General features: G+C 37.8%; 1 protein-coding gene across 1 annotated transcript in view; it reads right to left on the bottom strand.

Annotated features, from left to right (window-relative positions):
* kalrnb (kalirin RhoGEF kinase b) overlaps positions 1-12,830 on the bottom strand; it is a 127,387-nt gene that overhangs the window by 73,249 nt on the left and 41,308 nt on the right. Inside the window, exons 12-14 of the mRNA XM_017702160.2 lie at positions 7,057-7,226; positions 5,109-5,283; positions 3,681-3,876 (exon numbers count right to left, since the gene is read on the bottom strand). Coding sequence (XP_017557649.1) covers positions 3,681-3,876; positions 5,109-5,283; positions 7,057-7,226 — 541 coding nt within the window. The remainder of the gene's footprint in view (positions 1-3,680; positions 3,877-5,108; positions 5,284-7,056; positions 7,227-12,830) is intronic.

Raw genomic sequence — 12,830 nt, 5'->3', positions numbered from 1 at the left:
TGAACGATGGAGCGTGTCCACGGCAACCCGGTGGTGACTAGCGAGGGGCCTGTCGTCATGGCAACCTTGGTATAGAGAATGTTAAGGGGGGTGTGTTTCCATAGCAACCCCACCCCTGCACACAGTAAGAGAGAATTTTTTTCACTCCCCTCTCTCTCTCTCTCTCTCTCATTCTCTCTCCTATTACTTCGATACATGTCACTCTTTCTTGTACTCCACCTACTCAGGCTCTCCCTCACTCTCTGTCTCGATCTGTTTCTCTCAATTGACCACCCCCAACCCCTTCCACTCCTACCCTCTTAGGAGGTTCCAAAACACCCCCAGTATTGCTGGCCAAACTGAAGGGACGTACCTGGAACTCAAGCAAACCCTGAGCAGGTGCAGAATTGAATCATTCAGGACGTTGTTTCTCTTTACTCTTTAAAGTACTCCTTGATTTTTCTTTGAAGTTGCAGTTATTGCTAGCAATAACAAATGGATGTTGTAGTGCTATATTATTACTCAGTCGTGCATTGTTGAAACATAAATAGCAAAAGATAATAGACTTCATCTTTGATATTTTCATAGTATGACAGACTTTAAACCATGATGTTGTGTTTTTGCTCTACTTATGGATAATGGCCATTTTATAAGGTGCTGAAATTGACTTACAATTTGGTCTGCATGATTCGTTTTAGTAAACAAGAAAAAGAGGAAGAAGAAGAAGAAGAAGAAGAAGAAAAATTCAAACAATTAAAAGGTTTTCAGCACTCTGTAAGTTGCAGATAACGGAGTTGTAAAACTCTACCCAGACAGAATGAAAAACGTTGCAGAAACCCATTGTTAAAACATAATATATTTTTTGATAATTATTTACTTACAGATTCCAAGTTTTGTTTCAAAACCAGTATTGAGATGATCGGGTGTAAATTGTATTGTCGAATTTAGTAGAATTTAGTAGCTAAATGATGTTTTGCACTAAAGTTGTCAGGTTCACTTTAGTGCATTATTCAATCACAACTGCATGTTTATAATCTGGACAGAGTAAGACCTTTACTCATTTTAGTGTTTTAAAACATGAGCTAAACGTGGCTTTTACCAGTCATACTTTAATTGGTAGTTGTCCATACCTGGAGATATGTTATTATATGATATGAAGTTTCGTGGTGATTGACCAATTTTGACCAGGATGTTTACCTGCTGAAATCTGGTTGGCTGAGGATGGCCATGTTTTTTTATTTGAATTTTTTTACCTTCTTAGGAGGTTCCCAAACACCCCCAGTATTACTGGCCAAACTGGAACTGGAACTGGAACTGAACTCAAGCAAACCCTGAGCAGATGCAGAATTGAATCATTCAGGATCTTTTTTCTCTTTACTCTTTGAATTACTCTTTGATTTCTCTTTGAAGTTGCAGTTATTGCTAGCAATAACAAATGGATGTTGTAAGTGTTGCTATATTATGACGCATTGTTGAAACATAAATAGCACAGGATAATGTAGTGGGTAGCATTACTGCTCTCCAACTGCTCTCTAACATGATTACATTAAAGACGCACTCTGGACAAGAACATCAGACAAATACACAATTGTAAATGTAAATAAGCAGATAAATTATGTTGAAAGTGTTTTTAAACTGGCAATTAATACCACATTTGTGTTTATTAGTAGAATCTAATAAAATGTTGTGCAACAAAAGACCCTCTTCAGGTACATGTCATACATGTGAAGTTCAATTGTGACTGACCAATTTGAATTTTTTTTATGATTTTAAATGCTTTTAAATTCCTGCAGGTGCAGTTAAAGATAATTTCTTCAATTAAATTCATTATTTTATTTTAAAATTTTTATTAAATGAATTAAAATCGAATGATTATCCACTGCTTATCGGTTATAGGTCCAGGTCCACATAGCACAGCATCTGTTTTTTTTTTAATGTTTTTTTTAAATATGACACCAGTCTAACAGAACCAGTGCCAGGAAAGCACACAGTAGCAGCATGTAAAGTTTCATGTAAACCTTTGGTTGCATACATATTTTTTTGCATATAATAGCGCCACCTAGCAAAGCAGTTCCCCCAAACCTTGAAGATAATCTACAACACACCTATGGTATATGACTGTCAAGCTCAGTGAGTTAGAGCTGTATATGCATGATTTATGCAATTTGCGCTCCACCCCTTTTTTAGATGGGGACTGGATGCAACACAGTGTTGAAATTCCAACACATTTTTTATCATTTTTAAGTGCAGTTTCTTAGAATTCATTTGAACCCAGATTTGTGCAAATTGGGGTGAAAACCCAGGGTTTTCTAGTTCATGCTCAAAAATGTGTGCAGTTTTGCATTAGAGACTACTATCTATTGACCATGTTCCATGTCTGCATGGCTTACAGTTTGGTCTTCTTGATTCGTTTTAGTAAAGAAGAAGAAGAAGAAAAATTCTTAAAATTGCAATAGAGTTCCAGCACTTTGTGCATGGACCCTTAATAAGTGATTAATCATGTACTTAGTACAGTAAAACACAAAAACCTGTAAATGAAAACATTTACTCTAGACTTCAAAGAGTTAAAACACTCATTTCATCCATGCATCATCCATCCGTCCTCCTTTCTGACCCATCTTCTCCTGATCTACCTAATGACTGTGCTTTGATTTTTATCAGAAAGGACAACGTCTGAGCAATGTTACTCAGGACTACAGCTCACTGCAAATTAAGAACTAGATGGTAGATGACAGGAACTACTGAAACACATTACTGCACAGACCCAGACCTCACGAGCAGACATTAAAAGAATACGGATAATAAGGAAAACAGCAGCATGGCTGCTCAGGGACTGGTGCTGAGTTTACTAACAGGGATTATGACAAATGTACATTTTGCACTTCTTGTATGATGCGTTCTTGCCTGCTCGAATCCACTGACACTGCAGTATCCAAAACTGGCTGTCCACTCGCAGCAGTATCCTAATTAGGGCTTTAAGGGCTAGTCCTGTCACTCAAAGGAGTTTCCTATCATATTCAACTCCAGAGAATCCCAAGGAAAGAAGAAAGACTTTGAAAACAACAGCAACTACTATAATGACTGGGATCTAAAACTTTTACAGCTTTCTTTCATATATTATCCAAGCCATCAAATGCTTTCCATCAAAGTTAAAGTGAATGTTCTCTGTCTGCTTCTATGTGTGTGTGAATATAGCTCCTTTGTTTTGTATGTAACATATAGTGTTTAATGCAGGAATCAGTTTATAAACAGCCTTTGCTTATTTGGTTACAACTTGGATAATGCAAATTTCCACTAACGCCTCTAAGGGAACTGCGCCAATTCTGCCAAAAGTGTGGATTCTAAACGTTCAGTCAGTTTCTGTTTGTAAATAGAAGAAGGCCTTGAAACAAATATAAAAAATCAGTAACTCTTAGTATAAATAAATCAAACGAAAATGTAATTTATTAGGGAATTATGTCATTAATTATGTAATTACATACATAATTATACTGAAGGCTTATTATTCAGTTATTAATCTTTAGTCTATTTATTCAGTGGTTGCTACAGATATAAATATTCAGCAACTATAAAATCAGCTATAAGCAGCTATAAAATTAACATAGTGAACCGAATTGTGGACGTATTTAGTGTCTCTTTTAGTGCAAAGGGTAAAATAGTATAGAAAACAGTGACAACACTTAACATGCAAGTCCTCTCACCTGAAGCCTGCACCTCCATTATGTACTGGTGCAGGTCCTGACCCTGTTGGATGACCTCGTAGGTCATATTGTTCATGGCCAGCTTGCGTTCAGTGTGGCGATGGAGCCTCTGCTCGGCTAACGAGAGATCCTCAGTGTTATAGTCAGACGCCTGCCTCAGCAAATCCTGCTTCCAAGCGTCCAGTTCACCTGTTACCTGAGGGACAGAAGGCAGGACAGAGAAGATTAATTGCAGTAATTCATGGACTTTCACACACGCACACACCTGCACAAACGTACAAATCTGGACACACCTGTGTATCCACACACACACACACACACACACACAGCCAGGACACAATGGGTCGAGAACTGAAAAAAGCTGACACTTCTATAGTTTTGCTGTATTTTGCATATCACTGTTGTCCAAAGAAAAACAAGTATCTCCAAAATATCAAATCAAATCACATTTGTCATATCGCATTTACACAGCTGCGTAGGTGAGTGGAAATCTTAGGTGCGTAGCGTCCTTGTAGAGCTTAAATATAATTTTTAAAAAATATATATGGTAAGTTTACAGGATTTCTATTGGTCCATTCATCATGTAATGTTCACACAATGCAAAGTACAGCTTGTGTGTTGAAATTATGTAGAAAATTGAAAATGAACAAAAACAGAGAAACTTATTTTGTTGGACAGCAATAATATTGAACCTTATGGAGTTTTATCAAACCTGTAGTGAAAATGTTCTTGATTATAAATCACATCTGATGTCCCTTACAGAAGCAGTGATAAAGCTCCATATGTACAACACTTTTACTGCTGATCTGCTGCACAGTTTGAATGTGTTGGCTCTGACTGCTGCAGGAGAGTGAAGAAACAGCAAACAGCATTTTTGAGCACTATTTCTCATTTTCGTTACCATTAATTATTTGTAAAGTCTTTGTGGAATGATATTCATATTTAATCTTTGGGATTTTTAAAATGTTCTTCCATTTTCAGTGGCCAAAATTTTGGTGGATCCATAAACCCAGCAGAGACACATATTCCCTAGCAACAAGCATGCAGAGCAGCAATTTTTGCAACTATTGTCTGTCAGCTATCACACAGAGCACACTTCCACAAACACTCACAAAACAGTCACACATATAATGGACCAAAAATAAATAAACAAAGACTGGGCTGGCAAACACATCTGTTCAAATACAGTGATGCTAGATAAGCACTTTGGGCTCTGGCTACCAAACCCAGACACAAATGTACACACACACACACACACACACACACACACAGAGAAACTTATAACCCATTGTTCTCCACCAGCCCACCGCAGCCCACCATTACATTTGAACATGCACACACACACTCATGAACCGTCCTTCGCCACCAGCACACTACAGCCCACTGTTTTGACCACAAACACACACCGACATATCCACAAACACACACCTCCAGGGCGTACTGCTCGAAGATGCGCAGTTGGAGGAAGATGTCAAGCTTGATCCTGCGCTCGTGGAACAGTTCCTCCATATGGGCCTGCGCCTCGTCCAGCTGCTGCAGCACGCTCTCTATGTGAGCCACTGAGCTGGCGTGGGGCAGCCTGTTACTCGCCAACGCCGAGTCCCTGTACACACACACACACACACGACCACATTCACACCCACAAACATACACAACACGCACCATTTAACAGACATCACAAGGTTTTTCACCTCCAGAGTTTTGAGCTCCTCTAACCAGTTGTTCTTAACTATTCCACAGTCTCGGTTGAGATTCAAGACGACCAGGCTTTTTCTGTGGCAGCCCCCAAACTACAGAACATCTTAAGATCATCCCTAAACAGACAGTTTTAATCCAATTTACAAGCTTATTTATTCTCCCAGGCATTTATGCCTTTTCAAGCTCCACTAAATTGAGTGGATTTGCTGTTCGATCTCGTCATCTTAGATTTTACAATTTACTGTTTTATAGTTTTATTCACTCATGAATTTATTATTTATTTATTTAATTTCACTATATTTACTCCACTTATTAAAATGGCATACCTAACTTGTGAAATACTTGCCTTAAAGCACGTTATGGAATCTCCATCCAACTTGTTGGATTTTTTGTGGTTTCTACACTGTATGACACACTGTAATCTACAAAAATGGACCAAAGTTTGATGTATGTAAAGCAGGCCTGAGCTCGGACCTGATGAAGCCTTTTGTGGATCTTTTTATAAATTTCTACAGATAAGAGATTGACCTATAGCAGAGCTTCTGCGGTAAACAAGAAAATTTTACTGATGTGATCATTTTTTCTAAGTCGGCCAGTGAGGTAGCTAACGAGTGCCAAATGTGTGGCTGAAGAGAAGAAAGTTGCCAAAAGAGTTCTGGCCTAATTTGACAGGTTTAGGTATATATTTGTTATGTTTATTCTCCAAGTGACGGAGTAAACTGTTGGGTTTCAAAGCTTCATTTGAAAAGACCTGTGAGTGCACAGCATAGAGTGGTAGTTATTCGCATTCAGTTCTCACACACATGAAACACAGCGCATGCTACTCACTGCTATATTTTCTTCGTTTCTGTTTATGCTTGTTTTTTTTTTGTTTTTTTGCCTGAAATAAGGTATGTGTATCTACTGTGGATGGCTGAGCCTCAGGACCTTTCCTTTTGAAAGACCCTTTTAGCCCCTTAAATGGCCAGAGCACAGAGAAGTTTTATTACTCAGTTCCATAACCTAAGAACAGATCAACCAATTTGCATTGAAGTCCCTGTATTAACTAACCAATAAGTCTTAGTATGTAATTAGACTGGGATTTTAAGGGGTTAACAGTTATCTATAATGGATGAGTTCCATACGACTGAAAATTGAGGTTTTACATGACTTGTACGAAAAATATAAACAGAACTAGCAAGCATTTTGCCAGAACAATCAATGAGCTTGACATAAACATGAAAGTTTATTTTTCCAAAGAATCAACAATATCTGCAATATTTAAAATTATGTTTCGTCAAATGTCTATATTGTAATGATTGTTTTGGCCCACCGGTTGCAAACTACTGTTATATAGTGTCAGAAACCATTTAAACGCCTGTTTGAGATTTATAGTTTTTTAGCAACTCAAAACTTTGCTAATTGATGGGATATAAGCTTCCATTAACTTGATAGCTTTAATAGCCTCATAGTTTTAGTGCAAAACTAAAAAATAAACTCGACAAGGAGGGACCCTGCGCAAGTGGGACCCTTGTGATTGAAAATGATGAACTGTAAAGACAACATGTTGTTGACTGACAAGCTGAGACACTTAAGCAGTTATGGCTTCAAAAAGAGCTAAAAGCTTGTGATTTGGTAAACATTGATGAGTATTGAGGTGTTAATAAACTGACTGAAGCTGTCGAGTTGCTAATCTCACCGTAAGTGCTGGATGAGCTCCTCTCCCTCTTTAATGACATTGAGAGTGGCATCCAGTGTGCTGCTCTGCTGCTGCTGGAACTGCCTGATCAGCTCTTGCACTGAGTCTACTGTCTCTGAACATACCGGCTCCACCAGACTCTTCTGCAGCTCCTCCATCCATGACCACAGCTACACAGAGAGAGAGAGAGAGAGAGAGAGAGAGAGGCATTACAGACATAAATAATGGAGGTGTAAACCTCGGATTTAACAGTTCAATATGATTATAATTGTTTTGGAAATTATGCAAATATTTCACGAAATCGGATTTCATACAGATTATAAAAACAATACTGGAAGCTTTCAAAACAAAAAATAACCAAAGCATTGGCAAAAAAACAAGCACATACTTAGTCTTATACTTATTCTTATCTATGGATCTAACATTCCAAAACGCATCAGGATGCAGAAATACATTCTTACACCCCCAATACATTCACAATCAGTTCACACAGAGTACCAGTTAAAAGTTTGGACACACTCACTCAAAAACCGGGTTCCCACGTTTTAGTGTAATGAAGAGTAAGCTATGAAATAACACATTATTAATAATGTTAATGTTAATAATAATAACAATAATAATAATAATTATTGTTGTTATTATTATTGTTGTTGTTATTATTATTATAAAATAATAATTACTACAATAAGACAAATACAACCTTCTGCCAAATAGGAATATTTAGACCCAATCCACTTTAAAGCAGACAAGCTCATACAAGAACAGACATTTCACAAATTTGTAAAATTTAGCAGCTAATGCAACGCCAGTAACTTCAGGCTGAATGGCAGTGTATGGGCTTTCAAATGTGTAATATGTCTCAAATATTCACTTATTTAAGACTGTCACGCTTCCCAGTTCTCATTCAGACTCTCATTCTGTTATGTACTCCACTTCCCAGAATCCTTCTGCCGGTTTTGTGACTCCATCAGCCAATCAGCCAATCACAAACCACCCAGCAGATCCCAGTCACCTGAATACTGATTACTATCACTTGTGTCTGTGTGCACCGTGTCTTTGTGAAGTATTGCCCCTGATCTGTCAGGGCATACCGAGCCAGTTTCTGTTTGACTGCTACCCTGTTTATGACCTTGCTTTGTTGTCTCATGACTGATTCTTGGATTTGTCCTTTTGGCTACCTGAATGTTTGCTTTTTGTTAACGTCCCTTGCTTGTTTTTCTGACTCAGTCATCGTTTTCGCCCAGCATTGTGTTTTGTTGATCTGGTGCTGCTCAGTCTGGTGTTAACCCTGTTATTTCGGTTCATTCTCATGTGAACAAACCTTACGTTTTATCTTTTATCTGCGAGTGTCTAATTCTTCAACTAAACATTACAAAGACTCTGGGTTACTAGATGTAACCCCATACTAATCTTCCTAAACACTTCTACAATACCAGTCAAATGTTTGGACACACCAATTCATAATGTGGTTAGGTTATTTTCACTAATTTCCACATTTTAGGATAATAGTGAAGACATTTAAACTAAGAAATAACACATGGCCTCTTCCACCTCAGGCAGCTGAAGAGGTTTGGCATGAACCCCCGCATCCTCAGAACATTCTACACATGTACTGTGGAGAGCATTCTAACAGGTTCCATCACCTCCTGATATGGAAACTGCACTGCCATAGAGAGGAAAGCTCTGCAGAGGGTGGTGCGGACAGCCCAGCACATCACCGGGGTCCTCATCAGCTGCTGCCAGATGAAGACCAGATGGATTCTAAAGGACTCCACTCACCCAAGCCACTGTCTGTTCTCACAGCTGCCGAGCGGAAGGAGGTACAGAAGCATAAAGTCCAGAACCAGCCGGTTCCAAGACAGTTTCTTCCCCTGGGCCATGAAGCTGCTGAACAGTCAGTAGTGCTGGTGTATTGGTCTATAGGCCTGTCACTGCACCTCTGAGTCATCATCTCCATGGACAATCACCACCTCATCCACATCTCATCAGACTCACTCTGATCCTCTGCACCTTCAATCTAGCAAATCTGTACTTACACATATAGATTGACATCTTGTACATCTTCTATCCATATATTTCTGTCAGTATTCTGTCCTTGTGTACCTGTGTATAACAGTATATTACAACACTAGTGTATATTGTGTATATGTGTATATTCATACATATATATATATATATATATATATATATATATATATATATATATATATATATATATATACACACACACACACACACACACACCACCCACTTTATTAGGTACACCTATTTAGTTGCTTGTTAACACAAATGCCGCAATGCATTTTTAAGGCAGAATTAAGGCAGTTCTGAAGGCAAAAGGGGGCCCAACCTTTACCTAATAAAGTGGCCCATAAATGTATATATATATATATATATATATATATATATATATATATATATATATATACAAAACTTAGATATTTCTATAATTTTTGTATTTATATTCTATAAGAGGGCTACGCACCTTAGATTTTCACTCACCTTTCACCTGTGTAAATGTGATGTGACAGCAAACCGACTTGATTTGACTTGATTTGGCCAAACAAAAACTGCTATATTACAGATTCCCCTGCTCCATTTTTCTTAATCCAGTTTTACACACTCTTGACCACCTGGGGTGTTTTTCTAACAGATCTCAAGAAGTTCCACATATGCTGAGACAACCTGCTGGTTGTTGACAACTTTATGTTTGGAAGCATTTCAGAAAATATTTTTTCAGAATGTATTTTCTTGCTGTTGTGAAGAACTTCATGCACAGGTATTAACTACTATCTCAAGGAAAAGGAAACATGCTTAATAAAATATCTTCATGATCATGAAAAATGTGACATACATTTAATTAGGTGTGTCCACACTTTTGAAGGGTACTAAGGTGCATTACACACAAACCTACATACACATATATAGTATATAAAGGGGTGTGACATAGATATCACAATGCAAAACTGTGACAAGGAGCATCATGGAGATGTGACAATGCATTGTGGAGCAAGGATATTCTATTAGTTGTGGCATCTAATGCAACTGCGTTATTTGAACACCAAAGTTTGCAAACTCCAACGAACCCCAGCACCACTTCTCCTCTAAGCTCTAGTGTCATTATTAAATTATACACCTTGATTCTAGTTATTAGTTTTCTTCATTCAAATTTAGTAGAAACATTGTGAGAATACTGAATCAAGAGCCCCGTATTGCGAATCGAACTGTGGGCTCCTAGCATATATACAGCTTCTTCAAAGAACTCTGCACAGAAACACACACACACACACACACACACACACACCTGCTCCAGCATAGCAACAGCTACTAATCCTTACAGACAAAATCAACAACAAGAAAAATCAGCAATTTCTGCTGTTGCCCTGGTAACACAGAGTATCTCAGAGTGTGCGAGAGCGTGTGCAGGATTACAGGGGCAGTAACTCTGCTTACTCTTCAGCAGAGATGTGATTATTGTTCGCAGGATCAGAACATTTACAACCAGCAAATACGTAAAGCAGATCAAACACAGTGGCTGTGCAGGATAATACATACATCATTCTTTAGAATCACTGCAGTAGTAAACATGCTGCTGCTAGAAAAACCACCGTGGCCAAAACATCACCAGCATCAATAACGATCTCACTGATAACTTTACAGGAGAACATAAAAACTCTCAATATCGAATTTAAGTTAGTGTAATGTAGATAATAAGTTTTTCATACATTTCTATTGATCAATTTGTAATGAATTTTTACACAGTGTAAAGAACAGAATTTGCAAATCGGGTAAAAAAACACAAAATAGATATGCAGGTTTTATTACGACAGCAATTATTTAAGCATCAGTCCATTTCATAACATAATTGACAAATTATACACTCACCAGCCACTTTATTAGGTACAGGTATACTATATTACAGTATATTATTAGGTTTTAGTTGCTTGTTAACACAAAAAGCTAATCAGCCAATCACACGGCCACAACTCAATGTATTTAGGCATGTAGAGGTGGTCAAGACAACTTGCTGAAGCGCAGACCGAGCATCAGAACGGGGAAGAAAGGGGATTTATGTGACTTTGAACGTGGCGTGGTTGTTGGTGCCAGACGGGCTGGTCTGAGTATTTCAGAAACTGCTGATCTACTGGGATTTTCACGCACAACCATCTCTAGGGTTTACAGAGAACGGTCCAAAAAAGAGGAAATATCCAGTGAGTGGTCAGTTGTGTGCACGAAAATGCCTTGTTGATGTGAGAGGTCAGAGGAGAATGGGCAGACTGGTTCCAGATGATAGAAAGGCAACAGTAACTCAAATAACCAACCAAAATCTCTGAGGAACGTTTCCAACACCTTGTTGAAAGTCTGCCACGAAGAATTAAGGCAGTTCTGAAGGCAAGGTGTATGTAATAAAGTGGCCGGTGAGTGTATAATAAATTATAAGGATGCACTGAAATTTTCATTGCCAAAAATATTCAGCCAAAAATATAAAAAACAAACAGAAAAAACATGGCACTCCTGGTTTACAGCTGAAAGAGAAAAATGGTGAAAAATCTTGACCTAAAAACAAAAACAAAAATTTCATAGGCCTAAAACAATGTGTTAAAATCTAAGACTTTACCAATAACTGTAATGGTAGAGAAAATGAGAAACAGTGAGTTAAAACCAGTTTGTCCCCTTGGCTCTCTCGTTCACTGGTGAGCGGAGATGTGTTTAAACAGTTAGACCTCTGTTCGTGTCGAGTACCAAGAGGAGGAATAATATAATTACACATAATGATAATGATTACGTAATAATAATGTTGACCAACCGACTGTTCTATGTTGTGAAGTACACTGGATTTCATGGCACTGAAGCCTGCATACTAAAACCATTTTTTGAAAGTTTATTTTTGATGGAAAATGTTTTTATTTATTAAATTATTAATTTACTCAGTTACAGATTTTGGCAAAGTATTTTGATTTTGGTTTCAGCCAAGGATTTCCATTTCAGTGCATCACTAGCAAATTTCATTATTGTATAAATATCTCTTGGTGTGTTCATACATAGGTAGGCTTTGATACACTGACTGTTATTAAGTTGTAAATATTTTTTCTTCCTTCTTTTTCATAAGCATATATTGATTTCACTGAAATCAACACAGTTAAAAAAGCTTAAAAACTTAAAAACTTAATCATGCACTCACTCAAACTGCCTCGAGCAGTTAGTTCCAGTCATACTAGACCAGGCTTCTATGTATGTGAATGGGGGCAACTTCTAAGAATGAAAGCCAAGCTTATATTTTCAAAACCATCTTTGAAATCTTGGGTAAAAATGGTCAATTTGTGCTCTCTGATTCAAATAAAACATGTATTTTTCAGGTTATTCCAGATAATATATACACGCGTCTTTATAACAAGGAGGGGCTAAGGTCTGACATTCTTTACGGCGGTTACTGCTCTGATAGTGTCTCTGTCACAAGGACTTTAGTAACATTAGTCAAAAACCAGTCAGGACTGCAGCAAAGACTGCAGAATCTGAAATATGTGCTTGCGGCTTAGAAAGAATGTGACAGGCTAAGCTGCACCTTTGCCAACTAGATGACTGGCTTTTACAACTGAAAGACAAACTTCCTACAATACAAATGTCCATTCCAAAAATGTTAGGATTGTATGTGAAATGCATATAAAACAGCAGTGATTTATAAATCCACTTTGAACTGTATTCAAACAAAAATAGAACAGGAAGAAGATATTTATTCTTAGTGGCGACCAAAGACAGACAGAGGCTTGCCAATT

The sequence above is a fragment of the Pygocentrus nattereri genome, chromosome 30 (genome assembly GCF_015220715.1).
Source record: "Pygocentrus nattereri isolate fPygNat1 chromosome 30, fPygNat1.pri, whole genome shotgun sequence".
In the NCBI taxonomy this organism is placed as follows: Eukaryota; Metazoa; Chordata; class Actinopteri; order Characiformes; family Serrasalmidae; genus Pygocentrus; species Pygocentrus nattereri.
Note: the sequence above shows the minus strand (reverse complement) of the source record. Positions and strands in the feature narration are given on the sequence as shown.